The following is a 25,878-nucleotide window of genomic DNA, read 5'->3' on the forward strand; positions in this document are numbered from 1 at the left end:
GCCGTGAAACCGTCAAAGTTAACGCTACGAAGGCACTTATGGTGTACAATCGGCTTGCTGGGGTTGTAAGCCAAGGAGTGTCATCATTGTACACCATTATCGTGAGACTGATTGTCACATATGGAGCGGTGGTCTGGACTCCGAAAGCATTGCTGACATTTAGTAGAACTTCAACTATCCACCCTGCAACGACTCGCGCAATTATTGGATGCCATGCGCACATGTCCGACGGTGGTACTTGAAGTTTTGCTGCAACTCACACTGCTTCACCTAAGTAGTAAACGTTAAAGTCGCCAAACACACGCCGCTCCAAATGACAGCAGAAGGTTTGGTAGAGGTAAAGTAATTTCTTCTCAACGCATGAAGGACCTCAGTGGCGAAATAGCACTGGCTCTTTTCCCTAGGAATAGATAGCATTATCAAAAGGGTTAACTTCACTAGGAAGTTTAAACTTAGACTACTCTTCGCCTTCTACACTAGCCATTGTAAGCTCAAGACGCCTTTACTTAACATCGGCCTAGCTTCTTGTGCGAATTGCCGGTTCTGCGACTTGGAGTCTGAAACTCCAGAAACCTGGTAATTGACTGCACAGCAGTCTAGAGGCGTAGGATTAAGGCCTTTGCATCCATGTTTCCAAGTAGGGATCACATCGCCTCAATCTAAGATACGAAACATGTCTGATTGTAATCCATTAACGGTTTCGTCGAGTTATGAATGTTGACTGTTTACACAACCTGTTTTAATATAATGTTTTGCGAACACCGGATATGCTTGCGGTTTTGATCTTTGAAAATAGAGTATAAAGTTCGCTTAGCGCTTCTTTAGTAATTTTCACTTTGATTTAGAAATATATTAATTTTCGCAGCCTCTCTTCGGACTCCAGGACACTTACCTTCAAAGCAGATATTACAAAAGGCTTAAATTGTTAATACTCTACATTATTATAAGCATCTCAAAGACTGAACCAACAAAAAATGCCTGCTGAGCAAGCAGCTCATTATGATTTAAATACGCCAAACTGGCATACGATGCGATACAGAAGTTCAAAGTATTACGTCAAAGAGGACCTTAGATGCGGAATTCTGAAAATACATTTATACCATGAAAATGTCCATGTAAATGCCCTTTCGTATGTATGCCAATTTGGCATTCACTTTAGCAGCAAGCGGGTAAAGGTTATATGTAAATGCATGGCTACTATTTTCAGCCTCAAGCGGCAACAAACTACAAACCCGCAATGTCTTATGTACTACGAGACCATGTACGTAATTTACATATAGTACCATTATATGTATATATATGTGTACATTGATAATATAATGTAAGCGAAACACAATCGAAGCGAAGTGGCGAGAGCCTTCAAAACAGCGGGGCAAAACTATTTGTGGGCCCACAACCGGTCCGGGAAATATTCAAATTCTATACCACCAAATATGTTATACGAGTGCGTATGACACTGTCAAATAGTTGTCATTCCGGTGGCAAGGAAACTTTTGTCGTCATACGTTAACTGCGCTAAGTTGCATCGAAAAAGTTAAATAAGGTCGACCGCAAGTCCTTCACAAGTGCATTGCATTCGGTAAGGCATGGAGGATGTGCCAACCAAAGGCGAAAATTTTGTGTGTCAGTGGAGTGTGTCGGTTGATAAACACATTCTAAATAGTTGTTGCTGTCGATGACGTGCTGTGTTTTCATTGCTACAACTGTACCCTATGGAACGACGAAGTGTTCCCACAACAAATGCAAAGCGCTGAGTGCGCATGCGTTGCGTAGGTGTGAGCGAAATGAGCGCGTAGCAGCGCAAGAGCGCGATGTAGAGCGAAAAGGCACTATTTGAAGAACTTTGAAAAGTTGTAGGTTTCAGTGGATTCGCTGCGTAAAGCTTTTTTAGTTGCCTGAAGCATGTTGTAAAATGTAAATAGATTTGCTCAATATAATGAAATAATCGAACTAATATTTTTTAGTATTGAATATTTCGAAAATTTAGAATAAAAAAAAAATTCCAAAAATAGATGTTTGACTATTTGTTAATTTTTTTGAATTGTAAAGTATAAAATATTTACGTTTTTTACTTTTAATTGTTAATTTATTGCTTTTTGAAATCATCCAGAAAGTATGCTAGGAATTCACAAAAATTTTGTTCTCGAGATTATAAACAATTTCGAATTTTGTTTTGCAAAAAAAGTATTATAGTTTAATGAAACATGGTACAAAAAGTATTTTAGCATAACTTAAGTGAATTTGAGATAATGTTTGCAGACTTAAACCTATTTCTTTTACGATGATTCTTTATGGAAAGCCTCAGCTAAAGGAAGTTATTCTTACACGGAATTGTAGGCAATATTTGATGTGTCTAAATTTTTAGAAACCGAATGTACAAAATAATAGAAATATATCGTCACTTAAAGCGCAAAATATGGTAACATCACTTTTAATAGGTTTACAGACGAAGGAAAAACGATAAAATAAAAAAATAAAAAATAAAAGAAAATTTGGGTTTTGGTTATAAAATGGTTATATATTGGTTATGTATTGGTTATAACTGAGAGTGGAAGCTTGAAATTTTACGATATTACATATTGGGTTGTCAAAGTGAATTTTTGAGGACTCATGCCCAGCTCTTGACCGATGCTACGGCTGCTACTATGCCGGTCTCTTTCGACCAATTCAGCGATTTTATCGCAATTTTCGACGACAGGCCTTCCGGAGCATGGCGCATCTTCGACCACCTCTACACCAGAACGAAAACGTTGAAACCATCGTCGTGTGGTGGAAATGGAAACTGTATCGGGGCCATAAACTGCACAAATTTTATTGGCGACTTGAGATGCATTTTTGCCTTTATCGTAGTAGTACTGTAAAATATGCCGTATTTTCTCTTTATTTGGCTCCATGTTTGCGACGCTATAACTCACGAACGACTTAAAAGAAACGACAATCAATCAAACACGTGTTAGCGCGTGAAATGAGCTTTCCAAAAAGGTATAGCATGACCCGATGCGACGAACAAAACTAGAACTACGCGGTTTCAGCGCCAACTAGCGAAAATACCGCAATGACAACTCAATATGATGTGGTGAATCGTAAGCAATAAAGACCTTGATTTCAGAAAATCTTAAGCAAAATCTTTCTGTGTTTAGTGCTAAGATTACATTTAAAATATTTGAATATAAGTTTTGGGCTAAGAATGGCAGTTTTCTATGAAATCATATAAAGAGAGGCTTACCATTTTCAATAATCGAATTTATTGAGTTTTTTATCGCTTGTTGTTAGTATTCTAAAACAGTTTGCTTCTTATTTTTATAAACAAAATAAAGTTTCAAATTTTGAAATGTTTACGTTTCTTATTCAAAAAAATGAAATCAACAACAACTTTTCAAAATGATTTTAAGGCATTTTGTCAAAATCAACCGTGTTATTTTGTTTTAATGATTCAAAAATTAAATTATTTAAGATTAAAATCAATAAAAATGCGGTGTCTGATTGATAACTGACTACGAATAGACTATACAATATGCAAAATTATCAAAGTGAAAACAGAAAATCTTTATAAAAATCCAAAAACAATTTTTGTGACATTAAAAATAAAAAAAATATATATTTTAGTTTGAGGAAGCATGCTCCGAAATAACATAACCTGTTTAAATTGAATTATGATCAAATATCTAGTTTTTTAGAGTGATAAACGCCTTTTTCAGCCATAAGCTGTTGCCAATATAGGCTGCTCCTAAATGTATACCTTTCAGTAAAGAATGCACGGCTGTTGCTCTTATGGGCTGCTCCTAAATGTATGCCTTTCAGTAAAGAAGGAATCACTATTGCCAATGAGGCCAGCTCTTAAGTGCATGCCTTTCAATTAAGCATCAATCGTTGTTGCCAATATGCGCTGCTCCTAAATGTATGCCTTGCAGTAAAGAATGAATCGAGAGCTTGTTGTATTTTTCAGAAATATAGCATTTATTCAAATATAATGTGAAGTAGCCAAAATAAATGGTGTAATTATTTAAATTTACTTATACTAAAAATTTGTCTACGTTTTTATTATCTATTTAGAAATAATTAATTAAATATAATTTAAAATTATTTAGAATAATTGAATATACATCGATTTTTAAACTATTTGATAGTTGAATACTTTTCCTTGTAGTAATGGAAGAAATCTTTGAACTTTTCAGTGCTTTTTCAATAAAGTGTTTTTTTAGTTTTAATTTAATTTCGTTTTCCGCTTTCTTTTAGAAAAAAATATGCAGCTTTGAATGGAAGAAATTTTGCAAAGTTTTACATTGAGTTTACTTAACAGACTACAATACACCCACTAGGTGTTTGGTGTACATTTATATACAATACATTTTATGTTTTACATGCTTCATACATTTCAAATCTTGAGACTCGAGGCACTGCGATTTCCATTATTATGTCTTTGGTTTCATAAACCAAACCTTATTCCTTCGAGCTTATACTTAGGCGCTTACAAGTAACTACGGGTTAAACTAATCACTTATATACACTTAACGGTATTATTATATTCTGTTATGAGTTACAAGTCTTTTGCAGTTATTATTTGGAAAAAAAAAGTTCGACTTCTCCAAAGCTACAAATCTCTACGAACTATGATACTTAGATAGTCAGCCTCTTTTTCGATACGTCTGTGTTTTTGTATACATAGTGTATGTATGTATGCATATTTCATGTACATGGTGCACACATTTGCATACGCATAACTAATGCCAACCCAACGACACCGCCTTAATGCATTGCATATGGCGAGCAGACGGTGTAGCGCGGCACACGCGAGTAGAGGCCGGACATGCCCTTCATGTAGACATAATGCACTGGCGGCCGCAGTATGCTCTGCTGCTTCTTATCCTTCTTCTTGCCGCTCGCGCTGTTGCTGCTCTTACCGCCACCGCCGCCGCTGCTGCTGCTGCCACTGCTGCTGCTGCGGCTGCCGCTGGACGATGCCGACGATGACGACGTATTCGGCAAGCTGTGCTTCTTGTGCTCATGCTTAGCATTCCGGGCATTCAAATGTCCGGCTGCGTCATCAGCCTCCTTCGGTTTGGCATCCTTGAAGCAGCGCAACGGTGTGCTGCTGCACGACAACGACCTCATCGACGTGCTGCTGGCGAAATGGTTCAACATGCGTGTCACCGACGAGGCAATCGACAGCCGACTTAGATGCAGACGCTTGTGTTGTGTTGCTGGGTGCTCTTTTTGTTGTTGCTCATGACGCTGCTGATGCGCTGGTGCTTCATGCTTCAAACATTTACGCTTCTGCTTTTGTTCACAGCACTCCTCATGTGTGGAGCATTCATCATCGTCATCACTGCTATTTGTATCCGTATTGTGACCGGAACTGCAGCTATGCGCCACATTGTTATTGGCGTGGTTGTTGTGCTGTTGCTGCTGCTGCTGCTCGTGGTACATTTTCAGCGAGACAGATACTTCTTCTTCGCCATCTGCGTCACCGTCAGCATTGTAGATGTCCACCAAACAATCAACGTCGAACGAGCAGAAAGCTGGTGAACACGAGGAACCGCTGTACGCCGACGAGGAGAGTGTGTTGTGTGAGGCATGTTGCTGGTGATGTTTCTGGGTTTTCGGTTGTGTTGCGTAGTCGTTGAGATCACCGCAAGTGAGATCGATGCTGGAGCCGGTGAGGTGAAAGCCCGTGTGTGAGCCGCGTTCATAGCTGAGCGAGAATGAGTCTGTCGAAGAGCTGGGCAAATCATCTTGACTGTTGTAGATGTAACGCTGCAGTTGCTGTTGTGGTAAATGGCGTGGATTTTGCTGTAGAAAGTGGCAACCTAAATGCTTGCCGATGCAATTGAGAATACCGCGCGTTGTCTTCGGATCGCGTGTTAATTTTGTTTTGGACATTTTGCTGTCGCTCGACGAGGATGTGGATGAGTAGGAAACGGATTTGTGTGCGACATGCACGGGTGAGGCTGTTGTGTTTTTAGCGACGAACACCGATGAGTTGGATGTGCTGCTGGAAGATGATGTTGTGGGTTTGTTGAATTTTTGCGGCGTTAAATTATCCATTTTGGGTTTGTTGGCGTTTAGCTTGTGACACTTTGACTTGATTTTTTTTTAGAAATTTTAACAGTTTTTTGTCTTTGTTAGTTAGAAACCTTGTTCTTAGAGATTTCAACAGTTCTTTGTCTTTGTTAGTTAGAAACTTTGTTCTTAGAGATTTCAACAGTTCTTTAGCTTTCTTAGTTAGAAACTTTGTTGTTAGCAACAAAATTCTCAAACACTTTATTTCTTGGCTTTAAAAGTTTTAGCGCATGTATTTTTAATCCAAATATGCTTAGAGAGTTTTTTTTTAGTTATGGTTGACACTTGCACTTTTTGCCAAATTCTTGCTTTGATTTATAATTTGGTAAAGAAAATTGGTTTTCAGTTTTAAATATCAACGGTTTTGCTTTTCTCAAGTATATTCCGCAATTTACACTGAGATATTTCAGCTTCGAAGCGCGACGAACATATGCCCGTTACCAGCAATGAGCAGCCTTTTTATACAGCAGCTGCCTCAGGGACACGTTCGTGTTGGTCCTCATTGCCGCCACTTCGTTGCGTTGGCCAACGGTTGGAGCGAAGCTTATTTGCGTCGTATGCAACCTTCGCTGCCAGCCTGCGAGCCACAGTCATTCGTAGCAATAACAGCAATAACAACAACACTGCACACTATCGTATAGAAAGTTTCGAAGGCATTCAAGCTTCGTCTATGACACGCGACGAGCATGTGCCGACGAGTGTGTGCCGACGAGCTTTGAGACAAAGCAACAAGTGTTCGTGAACTTTGCGCTCATACATGCTTTCCCCGTCGTATTGTTAGCCTTCGTATGCGGAACTCTTAAGGATCATACGGTAGCATTTAGGATTGCCTAACGCAGCTTCACGTTCGCCGTGGCACACATCAGATGTTGGACCACAACGCATTTGACACTTTCGCAGCGTCTTCGCGCGTGTAACGTGAATTTTTCCAAATGCCAGCCGCCAGCGCGGCCGTACAAGGAAATGCTCACATTTTCCAAACAAATTCCCGTGATGTTTGCGCGCTGTGCCACACATGTCGTCGTCGGCAGCCGTGTAAGACGCGTGCCTTAGCCGATGCACAAAGGTGCAGCGGTGTTGCTGCATGCGCTGCCGGTACACTGCCAGCTTCTAACAACTCTGATGCATCTCTTTGACTTTACACGCGACTTGGCAGCAGTGCAGGCGTCTAACTATGCAATTATGCGCTAGCAAATGTTTATTACTCGGCAGCGTGACAGCGGCCATTGATTGGTCTGTGCGACACTCACGCTCGACACTCACGCCCGTGAACAAAGTACGGTGTCGTGCGATTGTTTCGAGGTGTGCAAGCGTAGACAACGTGACTCTTGACGGCGCTATTGTTTTTCGTCAGACGAACTTTGCCGGTGTGCGGCCAAGTCAGTTTCACACCTTCACTTCGCTGCATTTCCGTTTGTTTTGATTGGCCGGTGCACGTGAGTTCGTGCGTCACTTAGGAATTTTTAGTATTTTAAAAACAATTGATAGGTAGGTAGTACTAAGTTTGGCGATTGACATCAACTTTTCAAACTCGTATGGTAATTTCGTTATTTATTTTATTTTCTCTTTGTTTACATAGCACGATTTCTGACGTTGTTGCAGCCATATGATGCACAGTAAATATATGGTCGTTGATGGCTCGGCTGGCAACTTGTGCGGACACTAAGGAATCCAATTGCTTTGTATCTACAGTTATTAAAAAAAACATATTTTTTTTTCAAATACGAAGAGATTTTTGAAAATAAAAATTTTTGCAGAAGCTGCTCATAATGCGCTGTTTAGAGCATTGATATATGACGGAACTTGATATGAATCCATTGTTCCAATATTTCGAAGCTACGCTGGAAAGCTATGGCCCTTGTGCACTGAGGCAAGGGTCGGTTTAGCCGACTTGGATGTCGCCGATTTGACGGCACCCGTCGATTTGGAGGAGTGTACTCGTTTGTCATTCATTTAAAGCGTATTTAACAATACTTTTTTTTTCACTAAAATATGTGGAGCTAGGTACCGAAAAAGTGGGTTTGCAGCTTCTTTCTCACTTTAATATGAAGAAAACAACGGCCAAATGTCATCGTATTTTAGTGGAAGTTTATTTTGAATATGTTATAACAGAGCGATAGTGCCAAAATTGGTTTGCATGATTTTAAAGTGGTGATTATAGCTTAGAGAAAAAGGAACATAAGATGGTCATTTCAAAAAATTGGGAAAGTTATCAACTGGAAGCATTACTATGTGAAGACTGTTGCTAATACAAGAAGGAATTTTTGGAAGTCACTCAAGCAGCCATTTCAAAGCAAGAAAATTGGATGCCATTTAAACTAAACGGAAGTGGCGTTAAAAGACTATTTCGCATGCGGAAAAGCCTTTTTTTCAACGGGTTCTGATTGATGATTAAAAATGGATCCATTGAACTAACAAGTAAAAAAGGGCTAAGTTCGGGTGTAACCGAAAATTTTTTACTCTTGCAATTTGCTAGGATCCACGCCGGGGAAATATCTTCAGGTGCATAAGTTTTGTAGGTTATATGTAGAGTGGGTCTCGTTTTCATCCAATTTTGTCCATAAAGACACAACGATGCAACATTCTTAGCAAAAAAACCTTCAATTTCAAAAAAATAAATCAGAAATTTGCCAATATATGCGGTAGAAAGTCGGCGGGAAGTTCTAAAATCTTTCTGCTAGGTATATAGGGCCTAAAGAAATTATTGATCCGATTCAACCCATTTTTGAGATACAAGCATACTATTATTTGGAAACGGTCCTGCCTGAATTGTTATAACATATCTCACAGATTGACCAATATTTTCGATAAAAAGTTCGCAATTGGAACTTTGATCCTCATATTCGGAATCTGGGGACTTGTATTGTTTTGGTCAGATTTGAATACTTTTTGGCCACAAGGTGGCCTAATTTAAGGGTAGGGTAAAATTTTATACTCATACTTTGATTGGCAGTTGATATAAATTTGGAAAGAGAAAGAAACAGATGAAATTCAAAGTTCGGTTACATGGGAAGTAGGCGTGGTTGTAGTCTGCTTTGCTTGTTTTCGCACTGGAAAATAGGAATGTGAAGGTAACATTATACATCAAATTTGGTCGATATCGGTCGAGTAAGCCTTCAGAAACAGCTTTTCGTCGAAATGTAGGCAGTATCACGCCCACCATTCATTTTTGACTCCGAATTCTATAAAGTCCCTTGTAGCATACCATGTGTAAATTTTATTTCTCTAGAGTACTTATTTATTGATTTATCGCACTTTAAGTAGTCTTTAGCGGACTCGTTATGGAGCGTGAGCGGAGTTATCATTCGATTTCATCCAATTTTGCAGTGTCGATAGGGATGGTCAAGTGATTTGTCCTGAGCGACTTTGGATATTGTTCTTTAAGTTTTTTAGGAGGTATGTACATTAGGGCTTTAAGGAGGTGTTCAGGTATCCACGCCCATTTAGGTGAACAAACTATTACCATATACTCGTAATCTGTAGCAACACGTTGCAAGAGTATAAAAATCATATATTAAACTTGGCCAACCAGATATATTAGGATTGCCGAGTATTGATGACGGAAATGTGTCTTTGTGTGGGATTAGAAGAGTGCGATGTACATATGTATTATGCGTTTCTTAATCCAAGTGAAATTATTAGTGGGAAACACTTGTGATAACAATTTTTCTAATTGAAGCGAACGATTGCTGAAAAACTTTCAGGTTTTACGACTAGACACGAGTCAATAAGTTTCTATCATGACAACGCCAGGTTTCTTGTTCGAGATCGGGTAAAAAATATTTTACCACACTCGCCTTTTGAGCCAGACTTTGCCAGTTCTGACTACCATTTTTTCCGAAATCCTGGATTACTGGAAGAACATGTTATCAAAAATTGGGTTAAATTGGCTTGACTATCAAGCCAACGAAGTTCTATAACGCTCGTTTGACATCTTCAACTGATGAAAATATTAAAAAAGTGAAAGACATGTTGCTTGAGAATCGTACGGTTAGTGTTAGAGGGATGTCAAGGGAGCTTGAGATCTCTTGCGACTCCGTTCGAATGATTTTGGTGAATATTTAAAGTATGCAACGCGGTCTTGCTTGACTCGTACCAATAAAGTTGATTTTTTTTTTTAAATAGTACCATAAACAGGTCTCTTTGGACATGCTAGCGAATCCCGATCTCACGTTCATAGACAACATTGTAACTGCCGATCGGAATGGAGGGAAAGACGAGCCAAAACCCAAAAAACCACGCCAAAGCCGCTAAAAAACATGTGATGCTCATAGTTCTCTTCAGTATTTGAGGTTTGGTGCATCATGAATTTATTGCGGAGGGTAGGAACATCCGAAAAGATCGGAAAAGGTCGGAATTGTGGAAGAACAATTCATGGATTTTACACGATGATGATGCAGCGTCGTACCGAGCCACGATTGTGAACTAAATGAAAGCCAAAAACGCCATGAATACTACCGATCAGTCACCGTTTTCACCAGATTTAGCTCTTTAGCTCAGTGTGATTTTTTTCTGTTCCCCAAACTGCCGCTCCGTGAAAATCTTTTTCAGTCGAACGAAGAGATAAAATATTCGCCGAAGGAGCTGAAGGCCATTCCAAAAAGTGCTTGTTAAAAATGTTTCGATAACTGGAAAAATCGTGGGCATAAGTGTATTACATCCGGTGGGGATTACATTGAAGGCGACAAAATAATGTTTATTATATAAACTCCTGCGTAGATTTTTTTTTTGCAATAAAATTGCCAAATTTATAATATTTTAATTATTTTTATAGTGTAAACCAAACCTAAATTATGATCCAAACGTCACTTTATTATTTCCTCTGGATTCCGCATACACTGCTGCTGATGATTCATGTAACGGCACATGTTCATATGTGTCCACAACGCACCTTTCAAGTGTGTGCATTTTCCCACCTAAACACTTTTCATTCGCCATTGACTTTAAATGAACCATTTCGTGGGCGAACGTAATTCTTTATCTGTCAGAAACAGAAATGCAACTCGTGTTAGACAAACGTGTTAAGAAATCGTGTTCGCGTACACATATACACACACATGCTTTGTAATGACCCTGCATGGAAACGTCAAACCAGACAGGGCTGATACCAGCTAACTACTAGAACTTTCGACAGTGCAATATGATGCACGGAGTAGAGTAGTTCAGTTAAATGCAATAATATACATACATATATCAATATGATCACAATGGCGAGAGAATTTGGTTCGCGGATGTTTGCGTACGTACGTGCATCTAGTTGTGCAAGTGTTAGCTTTATTAAAAATTCAACATGCAAGTCCGTACGCATGCTTTTTGGCATCACAGTTGGGTGGAAAATAAAAAAAAAAATGTGAAAATAGAGCCTCTGATTTGTGTCAACTCTTATGTAGAAATGGTCATAATCGGTTCAAACTTTTTATAGAGCCATGTTCGGAATAAGAAGACATCCATGCTGCACAATTCAAAGTGTGGCATTCTAAAACTTTCATTTACTTATTGTTACTGAGGATACTTTAAAGTGAGTTAATTTCCGGAATTCACGTTTAATGTCTTCATTTGATCTAAACGGCTTTCCCTGGAGCCATCATTTGAGTTTCCTCACTAGCCAGATGCCACACGGACCTAAATTAGGCGAATACGGTGGTTGGGGCACAGCAAATTGGTTCAAAATTTGGCGACAAGCACCGACAGCAGGCGATGGTGCTTTATCGTGTGGAATAAGCCAATAGTTGTCGGGTCATAAGTTTCGAGCAAACGACACAAAACACTCACTCAACTTGACGATAATTTGGCCAGAAGGAATTCGAATTGCATCACACCTCGATAATCAACGAAAGATGTCAACATAACCTTGATTTTAGACCTGCTTCGAACTGGTTTTTCGGCTTCGGTCCAATTTTGCAACAATATTCGCCCGATTAACCGTCTGTTTCAGGGGCGTAAGCATAGATCCAAGCCTTATCGCCAGTAATAATACGTTTCATGACATCCTGGCCGTCGGAAAGATGTTACGTGACGCTGTTTTGAGAGAAATTTAGTGATTTGGCTCCAATCGTGCTTTCTCTTCCCTTAGACCCAAATTATATTTGAAAATGATTTTCACTATTCCTTACTATAATCCAACGATGCCAGTAAGATCCCTGACTATTAATCGTCGATTCTCAAACGTTAATTCCTTGACGTGTTTGATGGAACTTCTTTGTTGAATAATTTCACTCATCGTAAAATTCGCCGAATGCACTTTACGTACTTCAGAGAGACAAGCGTATACTGAACACTAATGATTATTTTGATGTGACATTTGGCGCAGATGACACTGACAGTCATAACCCCTCACTTCCTCTCTTTCTATCTCTCTCTGTAAAACTTAAACAATGTGGTTGGCACCGCTCATCTTAAATTGAAGTCGTATATCTCAGGAACTGAATCAAATGTGATGTGTGAGCTTACCCAAACATTTCTACCAGACACTGTGCAAAAGGTCGGAAAATTGGACCTCAACCACGCCTACTTACCATATAACAAACGTCTGTATACTATCTGACTCTTTCACTTTACAATATAAATCAAACATCCAATAAAGTTAGGAGAGTATAATTATGCACAAACAGTGTCCTCAAGGCTATTAATCTCATGCCCAAAATTTGATGAAATCGAACAAAAACTTTTCAAGGACCCAGGCACAAATATGTGGTCTCCTGTGCACATGACTGATTTTTTACCGAACATATCAGTCAATCTGTGAGATCTAGTATTTAAGTTCGTGGAGAATAATTTTGTGATGACGGCATGCCCTTGTACCAAAATGTGTAAAATCCATGCAATATTTTTTTTAACCGATATATCTTCTTCTTCTTCTTTATTGGCGTAGGAACCGCTTTCGCGGTTATAGCATTATTTACAACAGCGCATCAGTCTTTTCTTCTTTTCACAATTTGGCCCTCATTCGAGATACCAGGTTAAGCCATATTCTTCTCCACTTGATACCGCTAATGGAGTGGAGGTTTTCCTCTTCCTCTACTTCCATCGGTGGGTATTGATCGAAAACCTTAAAAACGCCCCAATTTAGTCCTTCCTTACACGTTTCCGTTTAAATCGAATTTTAAGCGTTTTCCCGTCAACACTTAAATGTTCTTCTTCATTAATAGAAATCACGCGCAATCATTTCGCTACAATTTTAATTATAAATAACGGTTATTACAACGAAAAATCACCGAAATTATGCAATATCTGTTTTTCTAAAGCCAAAACCCATCAGCTTATAAGAAGTAAACAAGAAAATTTCAATTATCTGCGCGGAAATCTTCTGCGATAAACTTAATTAGCAAAGCTTGAGCGCACAAGGAGTCCACCAACTCATACATATGCATACAGCAGCACAAATAATTTCAAACGCACACACAAACAAGCAGATTCTCTCAAGCCGGACGCAAGGCTACACTGAATATTCCGGCAAGAGGGATGCAACAGACACAGATTTCCATTGAATCATTAGCATAACAGAAAATCAGTCGCCCGAGTACTTCGTCAATATTTTTAGATCGCCTGTGGCTATTTTTAAACGACGAAATGGTGGGACTTTCGTAACTTATCGTAAATAGATATTTGTTATTTGTTTTGCCAATAAAATGCGAACAAATAAATATCCGTTTTATGCAAATGCAGAGCGTGCGTTGCTGGCAACGTGCCGCAGTTTTGATTATGAATGCTGTCACATTTTTCTAGCGGCGCATTTCCATACGCGCGCACACACATACATACATACATGTACATGTGACATACGTACGTACTTTATATTTGCATTTCGAGGAAATTGTGTGAGCACTTTCAGTAAGTCACGGGTTTGCATATGCGAGCGGTTTTCATTGTACGTCGCGTTCATACGGCAAATAGTTTTTCGATTTTTTTCGAAATTGTTGTCGTATTACTATGGTCCTGGGTATATTTACTTCCGATATTACACTTATAAGTGTTCCAAAGGAAAAAAGGTGATGGTGATTAAAATATAAGAAAGACAACAGCATATGGCATACTATTGCTCCAAGTTTGATGTCGAAATAGAGATAGATCCATAGAATCGTATAATCTGGTACTAAATAAATACATATATTTTTCTAAAAGGTTACTGATGGGGAACTCTGGTTCGTATAGGTAGTACCTGTTCGTATTATGGCTCTTTGCTCGATGGAGTTAGGTTGTGATAGGTTCGAATATAATAATTAATTTAAAAATTTAAAAATTTGCACCGCGACCTAAGGTCTTTTGCGCCCTCTCCTCTATCATATACAAATATTCGCAAAGGCTCAGGAATTCTAATGAATTCTTTGAACTTACTGGCTACAATTAAAGTGATGTGATCCCTAGCCACATAAATTGATCCAAGGGCTTTGAGCCTGCGTCTACAGATTACTGCGCAATCGGCAACCAGATGATCCGTAGTTTTCAATTCTAAGTGTATCGAAAAACATGTAATTTTAAAACCAAGCTATGAACATGTTGGACAGGTATTTCTTGAGTCTGCAGTGCCCTTTTGGGAAAGCGACTAATTAGTATAGCTTAAGCTTAGATGTTTCAGACTTAGGCTGTTACGTACAGTCCTGATGCAAAGTAAACCTGCTTAGGTGTTTTAATTCTATTACCGCTATTTCATCTGGAAGTCTAAAAGTATGTTTTTTGGCTTGATCTGGCAAAAACGGGACATTCGAGGAGGAAGTGTTGAGATAATTCGATCTTATCTTTTTTCAAATATTCAATGCAGCTGGTATTCAGTAAGCTAATTATTGCGTGAATACCGAAGGTAGAACTCAAACAACTAAGGTGAACCTTGCTGAAATCGAAGAATACTTTCCGAAGTTAGAACTCTAACAACTAAAGTGGTTCTAGCTGAAATCGAAGAATAGCCTTACGATTTAGCCAGCCGCTTGGTCTGAAGCCCAAAAGTTGAGTAGTTAACCACAAGAAGCCAACCGAGAGGAGCACCTACCAGTTCATATTTCTCAATTGTTGAGTTGGATTTACTTGGCTTGGTTGGAAACCAGTCTAATTATTAAATAATTCAATTTCGGAGATAAGGAGTATAGTCTTTTTTTCCAATTCACCTTATATAGTAACATCTTATACAGCCAGTAACCAAAATTTTTTCATTTGAGTAACTTTTTATTGCACACTACTGTTGCAAATTTCTCAAACTTAATTGTTTTGCACTCTGTTAAATGCGACTTACATATGTACATATATGAAGTTCACGGCCAAATAACGTCATAATGAGGTAGGCCTGACTGCCCGCATGTATGAGAGTTGCGGGCAATACTGAAACGATTAAAAACGAGTTTTGTAAGACTGTGTGCAGACGAGGACTTTTTTTGTCGCCCAAACCGGTTTTGTATTCAAGTGTATAACGAGTAAAGACGAAGGATCCATGCCGCACGTGCTCGACGGTATTACCTTTAATTTTGAAATTCCTTTCAAGTTTGCAATAGTGATATGTTTCAAATGCAAGAATTTGAGAATGTGATATGAAAGAAAACGCAGAAAATTCCGCTACTCAAGTTTGCGGACTTGTGTCGTTCGTGTGACGGCAATGAGCGACAACAAAAGAGAATTTGCCGCCAATGAGCGCCAAAAAGAGTCCTCCTCTGAACCTAGACTTAAAAACCACCAACTTGGCAGTGAATTGGAAATATACCAAAGTAAACCTGCATATACTTAAAACAAGTTTGATCACAGCGGATATTTTGTTTATGTTTTTGCTCATCTGCACGAGCCTGACCTACGGTGCAGCCGGATGAGAGCTTCTGGTATAAAAGCGCGGCGGCTCCATGATATTTAAAATGCATTTCTTGATGCTATTGGTGAGTGAGCTAAAAATGCAAGGTGTTTTGCAGCGCGGCAGTCAATTTTAAATGTTTATAATACTTTATTGAATTATATTTTACAGCTGCTACTGTTTGGCCTGCTATGCGCCATTGAGCTGACCCTTGCTGTGCCTATCGTTATAGCACACCGGGGTCCGTACTATCCACCAGACTTTGGCACAGCATATTATCAGGCCACGCCACCACATCCGCCGCTTTACCCGGATTTTCTATACCCTTATGGTTACTCCTATAGCTACAACTTCGGCTCGACCAGTAGTGCACCGTTTATATATTGAACACATTTGTTTAAATAATATGAATTAAAGCGAAGTTTAGATGGTTTTATTTATTTGGTTCTAGGTACAATGGTTTAGTTCTCATTGAGAGTGAGAGGTAAGTTAAGCGTGCTGTGGCTAAAAGTCATTTATTCAAGTTTAGACGTATGTGCCTTCCTCTATTCGTATTCTACGAAAGATGAACCCAAATTCAAACCGACAATAAGATATATCGATATATGTATGTATAACACAACAGGTGTTATACTTGTAGTATGAATTTTAATTTATTTTCGATATTAGAAAGTTTTAGCAATATCCAGCGGGTTTTCTTAGTGCCTAGGTTGATGGTACGTGCTAAGGAAAACGTTACATCTCCTATTTCTAGAATGAGTAGTAATTATCAGTTAAAGGGGAAGAGAAATAACGCAACATCGATGTAAAGTATGGCCTTTGGTTCTCACAAATAATAAGAAATACAAGAATCCAATTCAATCAAAGTGGATGTTGGTAGGATCAGCACTTTGTCTTTGAAAAAAAGTTTATTTAGAATTAAGACTTATTTATGTAGCTTAAGCTTTTATAGGCCCCGAAAGCATGGCACACCTATACGAAGAGTATATCAACAGAGACTGCACTTCCCTCGCTAACCCTTAATATAGAAAGAGCACTGGAGCAGAAGAAAATATGCTGTAGATGTCTTTTCTGACATTATAGGAGCCATTCATCAATGTCACTAATAAAGCGCTCGTCAACAGTCTAGTAGTAGCACAGAGCCTATTATTATAGCATCTATAAAAGCTCTTCTGAGGTGCAGGAAAATTAATGCGCAATGGATCGAAGACAGATTGCTCAGATGGGAACACCTCAGGGGTGTGATATCATCACTCCTATGGTCACCTGTAGCTAATATATGTGCGATATCGGCCAACCTGGTAAATGCTGATAAGACAAATCTGGTATTCATTACAAGGAGGTATAAAACCACGCCATGGAAAGTTCCGAGACTCAATGGAGTTGAATTGCCGATTAAAGAATATTCCAAGTACTTGGGAGTAATATTGGACAGCAAGCTCATGTGGAAACTAAATGTAAAGGAGAAAGTGGAAGAGTAATCAAGCCAATCTTACCTTATGGTGGTCGACCGTTATGAAAAAAACTTCATATAGGAAGCCAATGGATCCGGTGGAAAGCTCTGCGGCAGATTCAGCTGCAGATTGGCTGCATTAGCTGAATTCTCTGCAAGGACTTTCGGCCATAGCCCAATAAACATGAGAATAGTGGACAAATTAGATCACATACTCATACACTTTATTTGGGAGAGAAGGTTAAAAGTCACACTAAAAGAAGATGAATGACGCAGAAGCCCGCGACACACCAGCAGAAATTAGAACATCTAAACAGGTGGATCCAAATGATCCTGATGGAGTAGGATCCGGAATAAATTTCTCACAGCTGAATAACGGGCAACCCTTTAAGCTTCTGGATACTGCAGTATTTTCCAGGTGAAAGTCTTTGTAGTTGGTAATGGGGTCGAGATATTTAACAACGCAAAAACAAATTAAAATGGATTAATACATACATCGATAGCCAGCCAGCAAGTAAGGCAATAATCTCACGTCGCATTTTCTCAAAGAAAGTCCTTAGAAGCGGGGAAGTAGTAAATGTAGCGGCTGCCAGAAAGCGGATGAATATATGCTGGGCTCCAGGCCACAAGAGAGGACCTGTTATCCGCTTGACATATCGCTGGCATCACATACGAGCTGGATGGGCAATACGTGCAGAAAGTACATAGAAGTTGACTTGAGAGAGACCATGGAGACCAGAGCCTCTCCAATTCTTGTGCTCAGTACTATCTAGAACTTGTGTTAAGTATCTAGAATCTTCGTAGTTCTAGGGACTAGACGAAATATCAAAAGTTGACGTCCTGTATGACGAATACTTCACCTAAAACTAAACTGAACCTCCATCTGGCATAACTAAGGACCAGTATTTCTATGTATGACATGATAGTCGCCAGTTTAATTTGACCTAACCTTCACCTTATTTTACCCTTGTGAAAAATGTTTTTTTCTGGAGGTCTCAAAAGTGACCTTGAAATTTGGAAAGGAAGTTGTACTAGCCCATATCGTTGTTGCGGAAACAGTTTGTAGGCTAATTCGATCTATTGTTCGAAAACGACGCAAGTGCTTCTTCGCTTAAGAAGCGTCCATTCCTGCTGGAAAGCGGATCTTCGCGCACCAACGCGACGACATTTTTCTTAGGCATAATATTTGATGCTGGATATGACCCATTCAGGCTTTTGAGAAATCGACTGTCTAGCCATATCATGCATCTTCAATTTTCGGTCTCTTAATACAAGGTCTGGGACTTTAACAGTTTTCCTGTTAGTGCCTAAAGACCATACACCATTAAATGCGCCATCAGTGGTACACGCTGACATCTGGTTCTGCTACACCTACATGCTGTAAGTAATTTCTTTACAAGCCAAATTAGATTTCGCAACTACGCAAGTGTGTGAGTAAACTTGATGGCAACGCTGGGGCGCTGACGTTGTTCAAACCAATAAAATGGTCCATGTGACTGTGGTCACGTTTTTGGAACGAGTACAATACTTGAGGTTGAGGTGTGTGTGCGCCTTGCTTTGCTACTACATCAGGAATCATAAACTATCCACGCCTGCACGCCTGCACGCCAATGGAAAAGTCAGTCAAATGAATAGTCAGCCACAACAAAAAGGAATGAAAGCGAAATGCTAGAAATTACGAGCAGTCAGCTGTGATGATGATGCGTACAGTTTGCGGTTATTATTGTGTGTATTTTCTTCCGTTTAATTACAACAATTCGGTCACATTGCAACCGCAAGTGCAAATGCCAACAATCATTCCCTCCGCTGAGTTTGTGCGTCGTATCCATCAACGTATGCTTTTTACGGTGTTACTAAGCGCCTAACACGCACACACAAACATATATTTTTCCACACGATACGTACACGAACGGACCGTCGTGTCGCTACCTATAGTTTTCATTTGTCGCGTTGCAACAAACGTTAATGGTTGATTTGGTCAAGTGAAAGGTATGACAGAGACCAGAGTGTATGGACATACACACTTCTACTATATGTTTGTCCGTATGTGTCTTGTGAGATGCTTGGATTTCGTTATTAATCTTTTCACCTGACTGAACCAAACTCTGCGCACTGCAGGAGTATAACTTGAATAGACGCCTCCAATAATCTCATTTCTGTCGTTTCAGAAAGATTCGCTTGAGTAAATTCTAAGTTTAGAAAAATACAATTTTTAACGTCAAAATAGATATTACATATATTTATATTGTGTTTTGTGCTGGATGCTCCTTATATTTTATAATGATAGCATACGTGCCACCATTTTCTAAAACAATAAATTTCCGATGGTGTGATACATATTAGCTGAGTCCATAACAACGCGCCATTTTTCTTTTACCTAGCACGCAAAAATGAAATTCTTCTGCACTCTCTGTTTCAAACTCAGAGGAGGTCTTCTTTTCTTCCTGAACTGAAATTGAAACAAAATTTAATAACATACGTTTAGAGAGTTGGCAAGAGAGCTCGACATCTTTCGGAGTTCGTTCGAATGACTTTGGTGGATACTTTGGGTATGAAACGCGTTCTTCTCGACTCATTACGATAAAGCTGATTATTTGTTAAAAAGAGTACCGTAAATAGGTTTCGTTGGACATGCTTAATAGTGCATATTCCGATTGAACGATCGCAAAGAGCATATAACTGCTAATGAGACATGTGGTTATGAGTTTGATATGCAAGCAAGGCAACAAACATTAAAATGCAGGGAAAAAACATCCGCGAAAACGATCGAAATTGTGGAAGAACAATGCATGGATTTTACACTATGATATCCCACCATCGCGCCGAGCAACGATTGTGACCGAATTTAACGCCAATAAATACCATGAATCAACCACAGTATTCACCATATTTGACTCCATGTAATTTTTTCTTGTTCCTCAAACTGAAACTGTCGCTCCTTTTAACCCGTTTCCAAAAGCAAGATAACAAACTTAAGGAATTAGTCCAGAATATTGTTATTTTTATGATCTAAGATGTTTTGCAAGTAACGGAGCAGCATACTTAAAACAGGTGGCGCAAAAATTACCTTCCGATGTTTTTTGGAAAATGAAAAACTTTGATTCTGCTTGTGGATTTCTTTTACTTGGTCTTTTAAATTTTTTTACATTAAGTCGAGAATATGATATCATATAAATGGCCGCCGTCACAGTTGATGGTCATTTGAGCCCTTTTTATGGCATTTTCCATCACTTTGGCCAGAACTTCCGGCGATAGGTCCTCACATTCTTGACGGATATTGTCTTTAAGAGCTGCAAGAGTCTGAGGCTTGTTGACATAAGCCCGCGACTTCAAAAAGCCCCACAAAAAGAAGTCTGGAGCGGTCAAATCAGGCGATCTTGCTGGCCAGTGCAAATCGCCAAAACGGGAGATTAGGCGCCCGGGAAATGCATCCTTCAGCATATCGGTTGTGGCACGCAGTGTAGCGTACCATTGTTTATTTACGTGTATTTCGCATGTGTTTACTACACAAATGTCAAAACAGAACTGACATTAGAGGTCAATTGCAAAATTTATAGCATCTTCTGATCATCTTCTGACTTTTGCGCCACCCTGTATGTTAACCGAACATGATTAGTTCTATCATTTATATTACTCAGCATATTATCGATATGACTTTCGTCGTATATTTGATACTAACTTTCAATAGCTACAGACATGTACATACATACATATATGCACCCATTGTATACTTATAATAATTGGTGTGGTTTAATGACTCTGGCAGCGCTTCCCTGCTGAATTTGGTAGCCACACATACATGCAAGCGCTGCCAGATACATTAGAGCAACTCAATGGTATTTATACAACTTCTTGATGTTGTTCTTGTCTAGCCATGTACATATGTAGTACATGTATCTCTATATGTATGTACAAGTATTTTGAAAAATTCCAGATGTCTTGCTGTTTTTGAGTTCATCAGCTCCTTCAGACTACACAGCATTGGTTGGGGTCAAGCGGATCTCTTCAGGGTTTGGCTTACCTATTATGCGCGCTTTATGCTTAAGTGTCTGCCTTTCTGCTTTTGTTTACGTGCGACTAGAAAGCGCTATTGTGTGGGGCTTCGTCAAATATTGTGTTTCAATTTAAAGCTTTGTTCTATGTGTTCGTTTGGTTGCTCCGCGCACTCAGCATTCTATTCAAGGATGTATTTGTTGGCAGTGGCGATGGTGTACATATGTCGCGACAGCACCGTGTTTGAACTCGATTCGCGTTTGATGCATCCATTGTTATGGCATTCCATCAGAGATGCAGGAGTTACATGTGATGCTTACGGGCGCTTCAGTTCAACGCCCAGTGGATATATAATCGTGTGTATGGATGTTAGTGTGCGCATTGATAAGCGTTCATAGCACGAATGTCCGGTAGATTTTGGTGTTGAAACAATACATATATAATTCTGGACGCAAATGTTAGCAAAAGGCTAGCGCAATGTGCACTTGGCAGGGGTTTATTCACCTGACCGTTTGTGACTCGAATTCGTTGACTTGCAGTCTAATGAACTGATAATGCATTTCTTTGTAAACAAGTTAAACATAAGTGTTATGAAAATCAGCGGGAAAATTAAAAATAAATAAATATTGCAGAATGGAATAAAGATGCACTGAACTTTCGAGAATGTGGGATATTTTAGCCATTCAGCAGAGGTGAGCGGAGCGCAGTTATGAGATATGTATGTATATTAGGGTGTTTTGAATATTAACTTTTTTTATTTATTTTTGGATACGTGGCAATTTAAAGTTTATGTTGAAAAAATAGGTAAAAGTTATAGGAAATTAAATTTTGGACTAAAAAAAGTTTGTGCGATCTTGACAAAAGATTGAAATTTCAATCTTTGGGAGATATAAAGGATTTAATAAAAAAAAGTAAAGGTTTTATGGAAATTTTTGTATACAGAAATCGATTAAATAACTTTATTTCAATTTCTTGTTTAAACCTACCACAATTACCATAAAAAAATCAACGAACGATGTCATTTACATATCTTAACTCTAACAGTCATACCTATCGCGCCCTCTGGTTAGAGTGTAGCGAAGCTCCGAGAATACCATTACTTCAAGCAAAAAAAATATACAGCATAGTGGAAATTTACTCTAAATTATCGCTCTCAGTAGGTGCATAGATTTGTCTTCTTAATAACCAAATAACAATAACTGAGTCACTCCATAGCATGATGTGTTGTGTTGACATTTTATTTTTCTCTGCATTACTTAATCATGACATCAAAAAATAACTGTTTCTTCACCGGAAGTAATTATCCATTTACAAACAGATAAAATGTCAATGGTTTGCCGAACTGTTTTGTGGATTGTGTCATCAGTGGATTAGCTTATCCAATGTTTATGGCTCGGCACTCATTCTTATCTCATAAATTTACTCACTTCAAAGTAATTATGAATGAAATCTCAAAGCGCAAATTTGAATTTGTTTAAGGCATACAAGGAACGGTCACGTTTCGGTCGGAGCTAAAAGGCGGCGGTTGAATTAGGCGATAACATTTAGACTTTTGTTCATATATCGGGGAAAAGTTAAGAGTATAAAAAACGAGTAGGGAAATGATACTTTTGAGTACAGCCGAACAATGGATATTGACGTAGAACGAAATAATAGTCTAAATATAGTGATTTGTCTGAAAAACTTTTATAAATTAAGTTGGCAATGAATTTAATATTATTTACCACACGAAACGTCCAATCGATTGGGACTATTTTTGGCACCAAACTAATTTACAACTTAAGATCTTCACACTAGTTTAGTACGATATCGTTGGAAATAAGCTCACTTTATGTTAATATGACAAAATACTGAAATTAGTTAGGGAACTCTTCTCCAGCCTGTTGAATAGAGAAGTGTAAGCCTAACACCAGAAGATGGTGAACCCAATCCCAATTCGATGAAGATAGAGCAGATGTTCCATTGGCCGACCATGAAGAAGCTCGAATGGAAATTATCCATCTGAAGAACAACGAAGCGGCGGAGGCCGTATTCAAATACCGCGGTGAAGAACTGATAAGTGCATATGTATATGAGCCCCTTTGTAGCATATGATAGGACGAAAGCATACCTGGCGATTGCAATTTAAGTGTGCTCTGTCAAATCCACAAAATGGAGACACCACAATCTTCGTGAACAACCGTGGGATAAGCTTCCTCAACATCGCAAATAAGTTTCTATCAAGCGTACTGTGTGGAAGATTAACCAGACTAGACCGGACTTTCACCATGCGCCAAATTTTAGAAAAAAAACCGTGAAAAGAGGATTAACACACACTACCAACGCAGAATAACTCTTGTCATTGGATGCTACTTCGGTCTGAGTAGACAACTGAGAAGTAAAATCTTCTCTCGACGAACAGAGACCAAACCCTATAAGTCACTCATTATTCCCGCTGCTGCAGAGGCATAGACGGTGACAACATCTATTGAGTTGATGTTACGAGCTATCGAGAGAAAGGTTCTGCAGAAGACTTATGGTATTTTGAGCATTGGAGATGGCGAATATCGCATTCGATGGAACGATGAGCTTTATGAGATAGACGACGACTTTGACATAACTCAGCGAATTAAAAGACAGCGGCTACGCTGGCTAGGCATGTCATGTATATGGACGAAAACACTCCAGCTCTGAGAGTATTCGACATAATATCCGACGGGGGAAGCATAACATCCTTCCCAAATAATTTTTATATAAGAAGCTAATATTATATTATATTTATCGGTCGGTTTATATGACAGCTATATGTTACCATTGTCTTCGGCAATAATCCATGAAAAATGTAGTGAGCAAAAAAAATTTCTCTTGACTGAACGATCAAAATTGTATTGTTGTTGTATTGCAAAAAATGAAAGAAAAATTTTGGACTTCCTCAAGGAAGACCTTAAGAAAAGGTGATAGGCGGTATGCAAGATTATTAATTTAAAATTATCTCACATAATCAAACCGAGTGTGTTGGAAAATAATTCATAATTTTATGTTTTTAAAGCAGCTAAATAACCTCCTAGCTTAGAAGTAGCAAGATTGAACAAAATCTGGACTACAATGCAATATCTTCATAGAAAATATCTCAAATATGAAACGCAATCAAAAAGCCTTTATAATGAATATTAAAATTAACATCTTTCCCGTTTATTTAAGTATAACTTAAGGTTTGGAAATAAGTGACCCAACATTAAATACTAGTAACTCATCTGGACTTTCCCTTAGGATTCAGAAACCGAATGGAACATTTCCATTTCATATCCGTGATTATTGGTATGTCATAGGATATCTTGATGAAATGATGTGAGAACTTTTCGCTGTACATTCAAAAAAGTTTTTAATAAATAATCTGAATCGGCCTCGTTGGCTACGATTGTGAAATTTTTCATACTGATAATATAAAATATCTATAGGATAAGTTTATTTCGGACCAAAAGAGGCACAAAGTTTGTTCTTAACTTCATTTATTAACGATTTTTGTAAAAGCCTTACCAAAGTGCAGCATCAATTACGCACATCGAATCAGCGTTAAATTAACTTTAGTTTTATGATAACAACATTCCGAAGTGGCAAACAAGCTAGTACCAAGTCTATTTATTACCAACAGACGAAAGAAGAAAAGTGAGCGCACTTCTCTTCCATTTACATATTAACTTGTATGGTGGATAATTACGGGTGTTGCAAGAATGTACCGATGCTCGTACATGCAACGTGACAGCAAGCCAACCTCTGGCAAATGCAGTGACCTTAGTCGATTGTCCTTGGCATTGCAGTCTGATTGCTGCTGTTGCATGTCTTGCTGGCTAACAGACGGAGGATGGCTTATATAAAAGTGCCAATGCAGTGCCGATGGACACATCAGTGCGCCTGTGGCAGCTAGATAAAGAAGTGTTTCGACGAAGCGGATAAATTGTGATTACAAAAGTACTACTATGCAGAAAGTGGTAAATTATAATGAAATTATAGAATAAGAAGCCGGAGTGTTTCACTCTTTGTTTTCTTTTTAGTTGCTCTTCGCCTGTCTGTTGGGAACTGTGGCATGGGCCGCGGAGGTGTACTATGCGCCCGTCGCCAGCTCTGCAGCAGCTTATTATGCACCACTGCCGCTCGCAGTGCCGGCAGCACGCACCGCTGCAATTGTGCCATTGGCTTATTCACGCCTTCAAGCTGCTGTGCCGGTGCCGACAGTAGAGACCTACAACAGCGTGCACACACCTGACTCATTTCAGCAACAATATCGTTCGGACTACAAACCGGTCACCTATGAGTTCATACATTGAGTGTCGGAAATAGTTTGCATGAAAATTTAAATGATTTCTAATAAAGTCAACTGAAATTCATATAAAATTTGTGTACTTTTTTGGTTATTTTTTTTTTAATCCTCAAAAAAAATTTTCCGATAAGCTAAAGACATATTCTTAAAAAACAGATCCGTATTTAAGGTTATATAATATTCTACTTTCTATTAAAATTTTTACTAAAGATCCTGTAAATAGGACGAACTTAGGTCGCTTATTTCCCCATTTTGTAGGTAAGATCAACTACTTGGATACCAGTGGACCAGAAACGGTTTGATTTAAGC

At 38.8% G+C, this 25,878-nt stretch overlaps 4 protein-coding genes and 1 long non-coding RNA gene across 8 annotated transcripts in view; 3 read left to right on the forward strand and 2 right to left on the reverse strand.

Annotated features, from left to right (window-relative positions):
- LOC125778759 (cuticle protein LPCP-23-like) overlaps window positions 1-25,878 on the forward strand; it is a 201,979-nt gene that overhangs the window by 120,051 nt on the left and 56,050 nt on the right. The window lies entirely within an intron of this gene.
- The window catches only part of LOC105224827 (cuticle protein 16.5), a 140,058-nt gene that overhangs the window by 69,932 nt on the left and 44,248 nt on the right, over window positions 1-25,878 (forward strand). The gene's annotated exons all lie outside the window — the stretch shown is intronic.
- Window positions 1-25,878, reverse strand: part of LOC125778776 (uncharacterized) — a 210,504-nt gene that overhangs the window by 68,542 nt on the left and 116,084 nt on the right. The gene's annotated exons all lie outside the window — the stretch shown is intronic.
- Window positions 3,988-7,181, reverse strand: LOC105224848 (uncharacterized protein DDB_G0271670). Its single transcript, XM_029549636.2, has one exon. It carries the CDS (start codon window positions 6,043-6,045, stop codon window positions 4,747-4,749), a length of 1,299 nt encoding a protein of 432 aa, XP_029405496.2. The 5' UTR covers window positions 6,046-7,181; the 3' UTR covers window positions 3,988-4,746.
- Window positions 25,111-25,626, forward strand: LOC105224819 (uncharacterized). The gene is made up of 2 exons (XM_011203038.3): window positions 25,111-25,240; window positions 25,304-25,626. The coding sequence occupies exons 1-2, from the start codon at window positions 25,229-25,231 to the stop codon at window positions 25,574-25,576; spliced, it is 285 nt and encodes a 94-aa protein (XP_011201340.2). The 5' UTR covers window positions 25,111-25,228; the 3' UTR covers window positions 25,577-25,626.

Source organism: Bactrocera dorsalis, chromosome 5 (genome assembly GCF_023373825.1).
Source record: "Bactrocera dorsalis isolate Fly_Bdor chromosome 5, ASM2337382v1, whole genome shotgun sequence".
Lineage (NCBI taxonomy): Eukaryota > Metazoa > Arthropoda > Insecta > Diptera > Tephritidae > Bactrocera > Bactrocera dorsalis.

Excerpts from the sequence above, each read along its gene's own strand:
- LOC105224848 (XM_029549636.2), bottom strand. The coding sequence starts at position 6,045 with ATGGATAATTTAACGCCGCAAAAATTCAACAAACCCACAACATCATCT.